Here is a 7,822-nt window from a genome sequence, read left to right as displayed (position 1 = left end):
CGGGTTTAATACCAGTTCTTTCAATTAACTGTTGTCACAGGTATATGTTTGTGGACTCTGTTTTTCAAATGTCCACATGAAAGGAAGTCTTTGGAAGTCAGATCAGATGTCTGAACGTCGAGCGTCAATTTCGGAGCATATTCTTTATTTCCTATAAACCTCATTTTCAGTAATTTAGAGCATTTCAATGATTTGAAACCATATATGGTCATTTAGTATGACATGTCTTCTTATCAAAAATAGAAAAACTGACATGTTGTGTTACATATAAGAAAAATAATCTGTTCTGAAAAACATCACCCTCTGAAAATGCTCCTAATGAAAATTGCCGTTTAGCAATTACGCATATGTTGACATTTTTTTTGCATTTTGGCTTGATTCTCTATATTGCTAACTGAAAATTTTTGACAATCATTTACTCTAAAACTGCTTGTCTCAATATACAATAATTACACAACAATTTTCCTTTGGTAACTCTCTACCAAACCCTCTCAGGTTATTATAATTTGTCTTAAAACATGACCCCCAAGGGCAGAATAAGTTTTGTCTTCATGTCTTTCATAAAGGAAAAAAATACAATATTCTCAGAAATCGCCGGCCCGATAGTTAAATAATTTTATAGAAATGTTCCTTTGGTGATCCTATGTCAAACCTTTTCTGTCTAGCTTTGTAGCTCAGGTGAGCGGTCAAGAGCCATCATGGCCATCTTGTTTAACTTTTTGTCACTAGTCTTTCGCATGATTTATATTAGGTCTACTATCAAACCCTTCTCTATATTCATCTATCAGTGTTTGCACATGCTGGTTAGACACATTTGATTAGGGTTGAATGCATTATCTGAACATGAAATTGGCTTAAATCCTCCTTTATATGTTTAGATTTCTGAACCCAATTATGAAATCTTTGAAGCCTGCCTCCGTGATACATGCAGGTATAGCTTTGAGAGCAATAATGTCCTTTGAAAGAATACCAATCATTTTTAGATTGGACAATGAAATTATGGATGATGTTAATAAATACAGTGGCCCTAGACGTACTGATTAACGGCTTCACCATATACACACTGTAACATGAGCTATGGGTAAAGAGTTTGAAAAGAATAACAAAAGAACAGAAGGATTGGGGGAAAGGGTATTGATTGGGTTTTGTACTTTCTCGTTAAATCTTCAGTGCATGACATAGACTTTGAATTCACAGATAAAATCTTTAAAGGAAAATTCAATTTTGAATACACCATTGTGGACCATTATCTCCACTACAATTCTTTTTTATAATGAAAACTAACCTCAAGTACCTTGAAGTGAACTCTGAAAATGTCGAAATTCAATATAATGAAATAAAATCAACTTTCAAACTTACAAGAATTATTTCTAAAATCATACTGACTGATAGAAAGACGATTTAAAAGAAAACTGTCGTCAGCTACCGTCAGCCACCTTCAGCGATGAAAATTACGTTTGCTATATAACGCAACGATGTTTGCAGCCGAGGCAAACGCTATTGACTTTGCATTAAATTTTCAGATCACTTTCTGTTGCCTTCGATTCTTGACAGAAATATGGAAAATCATTTAATTCAAAATATTCTTCTCAGTGTTCGTGATCTATTTTTCTAAAAGTCTATCACATTTTGTTGGATTTTAAGTCATGTTGGTATTAATGGAGACGAAGATGTCACTTTATTACCACAAACCATAACTAAACCTAAATGCAAATATACTGTAACTAAAAGGCATTTTAACTCTTGCCTTGTTACATGCTTTCTAACATGATCGGGTTCGATAACAATTAAACCCATAAATTCGACGTCCAATAAACAAATATTTCATTGTACAAAACAGCCGTACAGTTTCCAATACATTATCCAGTAAGACCTCATCACATGGTATGAACTGAAGCAGAAGGGGGGGGGGGGGGGGGGGGGGGGGGGGAAAGAAAAGAAGTGGAAAAAATTAAGGAATAAGCCGAAGACATATTTTTTCTTCGTTTATGATTAAACCCTACAAATGAGCCGTGCCATGAGAAAACCAACATAGTGGGTTTGCGACCAGCATGGATCCAGACCAGCCTGCGCATCCACGCAGTCTGGTCAGGATCCATACTGTTCGCTTTTAAAGCCTACTGCAATTAGAGAAACCGTTAGCGAACAGCATGGATCCTGACCAGACTGCGCGGATGCGCAGGCTGGTCTGGATCCATGCTGGTCGCAAAGCCACTATGTTGGTTTTCTCATGGCACGGCTCAAATATTTATTCCTGTGTACTATTTTGAACCTATCGTCAATAAGAGTTTTAAAATGCTGTTTGGTTAACCACATTTACACGATGATAGTGTAGGTCATTTGGCGACTTTTAAGCTGTTATATGATGGAGGAAGACGCCGTGAATTATTTCAGGGATGGGCGAATCACCTAGGTCCCTTAGCCAGAAGGCAGCTAGACGGCTTCCTCATATGAAGAATTCTACATCCAAAACGATGTTTCAAATCTACAGCGGTGATGGGTAAGTCAACATAATCACTCGGCCACGGAGGTCAAACATCACAAAGATGCTTTCGGATATATCATATGTGAATCAGATAATCCCACAGCTTTGGATGACTTGGAAAAAAAACTGTATTTATTGAGAAACATTTTCAATGTCCATTCATATCCATTCATATCAAGTTCCTGAACAGTAAGTCTTAAGGAATATTTATTAAAAAGGTGAACTAAAAACGTAATATTAGTCTAGGAACAATAATGAATTTTATGGTATTATTTTGTAGCTATTCCCATGACACAAGTGTTTAGCCAAAGAGGAGCACACTTGGGGCGTACACAATGCATTTGAACATCTGAAAATCCTGAATCTCTGACTGACTTCTCAGTGTCTCGAACTATGCTGCGACAGCCATAGATTAGCCAGGCCAGTGGAATATATGCAAGTTGTAATATATACGTCCATGAACATTTATCTTTGGCAGTTACGTGTTCCAGAAAAACTAGCTTCCCTCCCTGAAAAATATCTTTCAAAGATTAAAAATCATAGGCTGAGATATGCCATTTTATCAAATAACATGTGTTGAGTTTTGAATTTAATGCTCGTGTGCTCAGAAGTGCAATCTGACTAAAGTACTTGATCTTCTAAACGAAGATCTGAGAACGACCCATTCACATTCGTCTTCTGTATATTTTGGATTTCCATTATTGCTATTTTTATGTTATCCAATCAGACGACTTGTTCGATTGTCAAAGAGTAAGAAAAATATGCAGTTATTCCAGGACTCGAACCCGGGACCCCTCGCTTACAAAGCAAGTGGCCTACCGACTGAGCTAACCGGCTATCTGATACATTATGACATAAGAATTGTAAATATCAAAAGTCAATGCTACAGGTAGATTTGCAAGATGTTGTAAGCTAGCCTCTGATTGGCTAGTGAAAGGGCCGTCAGAACGAGGCAATGAATAGGTCGTTTTCAGATCCTATGCGTAGCGTAATAGGAGATGTACTTTAGTCAGATTGCTCAGAAGTGTAGATAAATTTCTATCATTATGGTTATCTATCAATTCACATCTAAACCCACCAAACAGTGAATGTTCGTAAATAAAACTCAAAATTGAATCTATTCTGACTGTCTGTTTTTGTGTTTGTGCAACGAAGGTTATCATGATTTATAATTCAACTGTAGAAACTCTACATTATGAAACGCAAATTTGAATATGAAGTAAACGATACAAACCGGTTTTAAAACCCTCTTTATTTCTTTCAATGACCTTCCAATGTCATTTACAGTGCACAGTACAAAAGAACAGACTGCCGCGTCGAATAGTTCACATTCAAAAGGTATGTCCTCAGCAAATCCTTGAACAAAGTCTATTTCTACAGCATTATTACATTTCTTCATGTTTTCTTCAATATATCCTGCAAAATGTGAATTTGGATCCAAGCATATTAATTTTGTGTTCTGTGGATAGAAAGTTAAATTTACAGCAGGACCTGATCCAACTTCAAGTACGGTTAGAGTTGTTTTAGCTTTTTCTTGATATTCGTGCATAAATTGAAAAACGTAAAGCTTCTCTTCCGATAACAGTTCTTTCATGTATGTCTCCCTGTTAATATTCCAGGCATAAAATCTCCGGAAACAACGATAACCGACTGAGCGCCAAACATAGCAGATAACGTCAAGAATAGCGAATATAATTCCTGTTTTGTACAAATTAATTTGAACTCCGATATTTTCCATGATTTCTGTTGTAAAGCTTGATGAAAGTCAGTGGTCCTGTTTTCACGAATATTTGATTTGTAAAAACGCATGATTTCAAAGTTTGTCATGCTTGTCATAAGATATAAACTTGATGTCACTAGATAATATAAAACATTTCAAGGCTAACCATCAGACCGTATTCCCATCAATGTTTGTCGCGGAAAGGTTAAACCCAGTTTAATGATTTTATGCATTACATAAAATATTCCCCAACGATAACGTGTTATTTACATAAATAAAATAAAAACGGAATCAATTGAAATACTATAGGGAAATAATGTTACAACTTGTCAAATATTAAACATATCTACTCTCCTATTAATCCTCAACAATAACGTGATTCCCGCGGAAATGCAAGGATGCGTCCATTTCATGATAATAGATCAAATAAAAATTAAACTTGCTTGTGCAATACTTGACAAGTAAATGTCAGTATTTTTTTTTTCATTTTCATTGTCCAATAAGAATAATGAAAAATAGCGCAGAAGAACAGAATGCAGATACCAACAGCAAATCATCAGACCGTTTGGAGTATTTGTATATACATGAACAATTAGTATACTTGTCACCCTAGTTTTTCTTGTAGGCTCTTCAACCAATTGTTCAAGTCCCAGTGAGATAGTATATTAACCTAACCACTCATTAAATTTTTTAGAATTTAATAAATTGCGATTGAAGCCCCCCCCCCCCCCCCCAGAATTAAGGTTTCTTTTTTTCCCTTATTAATGATATTTGTGAAGTTTTCAGATGATGGACGATTCTGGTCAGTTTGACAAATTATAAATGATTTACTATTATTAAGAAATACCTTAATAACTACAGATTCAATGTTCGTTCCTGCGTTTTACTTCTAATTCGTCTTTGGTATATACCAGAAGACCCCCACCACCATTTCTTGTTACGTTATCCTTTTTGACAGGGGCCTTAAGGCCTTTAATCTTAAGTGTGCAATCCACTGTATCTGCTTTTAATTTAGTTTCAGAAATACCAAAAATATCAATTCTATTTTTCGGTGAAGTTAACATCAACAGAATTTCATTAAACTTATCGATATTGTTTAAACTCTGTACATTTTGATGTCCAATATTCAGTCCTTTCTTTTTTAAGGCTTAGAATTAGGCTTTGAGAAACAAAAATCAAACAACACCAAATCATAGAAAGAAAGGGTTGATTGACATGAAAATTGAACAGCATGTGAAACATGTATATTACTTTACAAAAGGAGGCAGTAAACAGTTTTGAGCTGTTAGTGTCGAAATGGTCAGGGTTAAATTTACAAGTAAGAGGCAATTTACGGAATGAAGTGCATATTTGAACTTCTAAATAATAATAATTGCTAGAATTGAAGTTTCAACGTCTAGAATTGAGTTTCACTTACTAGTATTTAAATGAAAAAACGATACGGATGACACATATATCTGAGCTTATTTTCAGATTTTACAGCGTTACTGGAGTATGGAACAGTGTAGCAGTTGGGGCTATCATTTGCAGGGAATTTTCTGCAGCGATTTGAAAATTGGCAAATTTAGCTTTTTTCGTCATCAGTTACCGCGACCGGGAGAGCACAAAATTCAGGTTTTGTAAACAGAAAACTAGTTATTAGAGATGTATTGCAGATGATTTGTAACGATAGACATACAGTGATGTTAATGTTGCAATATCTTTATTTCAGGTGTGTGGTTGAGGTTTTGAAAGTTGGGTAGGCGACTCCAGGCCGAGAAGCTCAGAAAACTGTTTACTGCCTCCTTAAATAAGAGCAAATCTTGAAAATTTGTAAGTTCTTCCATGTGAATTTATTTGATGTCTTTGAGGTTTTTCAGTATGATTTGTGAAGGAATATGAGTTTTAAAGTTATTTTGAAGCAAAATGAGAGTTTTTAAGAGCAATAACTAAGGGGAGATAACCGCGATTCAGACATGAAAGTCAGTTTTACAGTGTTTTCCGAGCCGATACAATGAAAGATATATCTGTTACGACACCATTTTACTTAGACATATGCTTACTGTGACATTAAAGTCGTCAAATAAGGCATTTAAATGCAAATTCATTGATTTCTATTAATTCAGTAAGCTTTTTAACAGCAAAATAGCGGCTCGGACTGTGGAACAGACCTCGGGGGTACTTTCGGCAGTATGTCCTCTGAATCAGTATTTCTTTGTTCGTTTCAGTTTAGAATTTATGTACAAATTGCATATAACAAAGACGCCAGTCACAGCACACAAAGTTTAGTGAATAGACATCTTTTTCCCTGAAATAGATAGGTTTTGAAAGGTTTGTCTCAAAAATAACGTTTTTCTCATATTTCATCACTCACGAAAAGTGATCATTATCAAATTGAGGTCTTAACATGGACTCGTGGTCTAATGCAGTCAGTTCTATGGGTTGAAAGTCATGTACATCATAGCTAAATATCACAGTGCAGATAATTATCTTCAAATAGACACCATTTAGTGTCTTGTAATAGACAAATTAGCATGTAGTGGTATTTTGTGAAACGTTAAGACGGTGACATATGGTGCTCATGCATGTGCTTGTAGCTTCCTGGAGCAGGTCTAGCACAGTACCAGTGACTTAAAATTGCTGTAATATTCAGCCAGCTTGGCAGCTGAACATATCTAGATTCTAAAAACATGATTGAGACCTCATTTTTGTATGCAATGGGCCTTAAATGAAACTGTAATGTTACTAGTTAATTTCGGTACGCGTTCCTGGGAGAATTTTTGCATACATGATGTATTCCAGTTGTCAAAATTTTCAACAGCATCTGTTGGATATGTATGAAATTGGGTTTCTTTTGTTCTGAATTGATTAAATTACAAAATAAACAGCAAATGTAATACTATTGGGATCACTTTTGTCTCCCTTAAGGAGGCAGTAAACAGTTTTCAGCTGTAAGTGTCGAATTGGACAGGGTCAAATTTACAAATAAGAGGCAATTTACGGAATGAAGTGCATTATTTGAACTTCTAAATAATAATAATTGCTAGAATTGAAGTTTCAGCAGCTAGAATTGTGTTTCACTTACTAGTATTTAAAGAAAATCAGTTGAGTAGCCTTGATCTTGATAGTATGACGTAATGACTTGCAGGAGCGTATACATGCTTCCTCTGAGCTAGCTTAAAGTGGCGTTGTCATTTTAGCAGGGGCCTCAGGAAAACTTGAATAGTGAAAAAACGGTACGGATGGCACATATATCTGAGCTTATTTTCAGATTTTACAGTGTTACTGGAGTATGGAACAGTGTAGCAGTTGGGGCTATCATTTGCAGGGAATTTTCTGCAGCGATTTGAAAATTGGCAAATTTAGCTTTTTTCGTCATCAGTTACCGCGACCGGGCCCGGGAGAGCACAAAATTCAGGTCTTGTAAACAGAAAACTAGATATTAGAGATGTATTGCAGATGATTTGTAACGATAGACATACAGTGATGTTAATGTTGCAATATCTTTATTTCAGGTGTGTGGTTACAGACTTTTGTGTGAGGTTTTGAAAGTTGGGTAGGCGACTTCAGGCCGAGAAGCTCCGAAAACTGTTTACTGCCTCCAAACAAGTGTCAGTATGCTGACATAAACATTGAAT

The 7,822-nt window shown here is 35.7% G+C and overlaps 1 protein-coding gene across 1 annotated transcript; it reads right to left on the bottom strand.

Annotated features, from left to right (window-relative positions):
• Positions 1-2,182: 2,182 nt before the first annotated feature.
• Positions 2,183-4,598, bottom strand: LOC128556057 (thiol S-methyltransferase METTL7B-like). Its single transcript, XM_053539967.1, has 2 exons — positions 3,720-4,598; positions 2,183-2,994 (listed from the first exon to the last, which is right to left on the bottom strand). Exons 1-2 carry the CDS (start codon positions 4,221-4,223, stop codon positions 2,755-2,757), a joined length of 744 nt encoding a protein of 247 aa, XP_053395942.1. The 5' UTR covers positions 4,224-4,598; the 3' UTR covers positions 2,183-2,754.
• Between the last annotated feature and the right edge of the window lie 3,224 nt (positions 4,599-7,822).

The sequence above is a fragment of the Mercenaria mercenaria genome, chromosome 3, assembly GCF_021730395.1.
Source record: "Mercenaria mercenaria strain notata chromosome 3, MADL_Memer_1, whole genome shotgun sequence".
In the NCBI taxonomy this organism is placed as follows: Eukaryota; Metazoa; Mollusca; class Bivalvia; order Venerida; family Veneridae; genus Mercenaria; species Mercenaria mercenaria.
The sequence above is the reverse complement of the archived record's forward strand: the minus strand, read 5'-3'. Positions and strand labels throughout refer to the sequence as shown.

Coding starts and splice junctions, on each gene's coding strand:
- LOC128556057 (XM_053539967.1), bottom strand. CDS start 4,223: ATGGAAAATATCGGAGTTCAAATTAATTTGTACAAAACAGGAATTATA. Junction 2,995..3,719: donor TAAAGAGGGTTTTAAAACCG/GTTTGTATCGTT, acceptor GATATTTTTCAG/GGAGGGAAGCTAGTTTTTCT.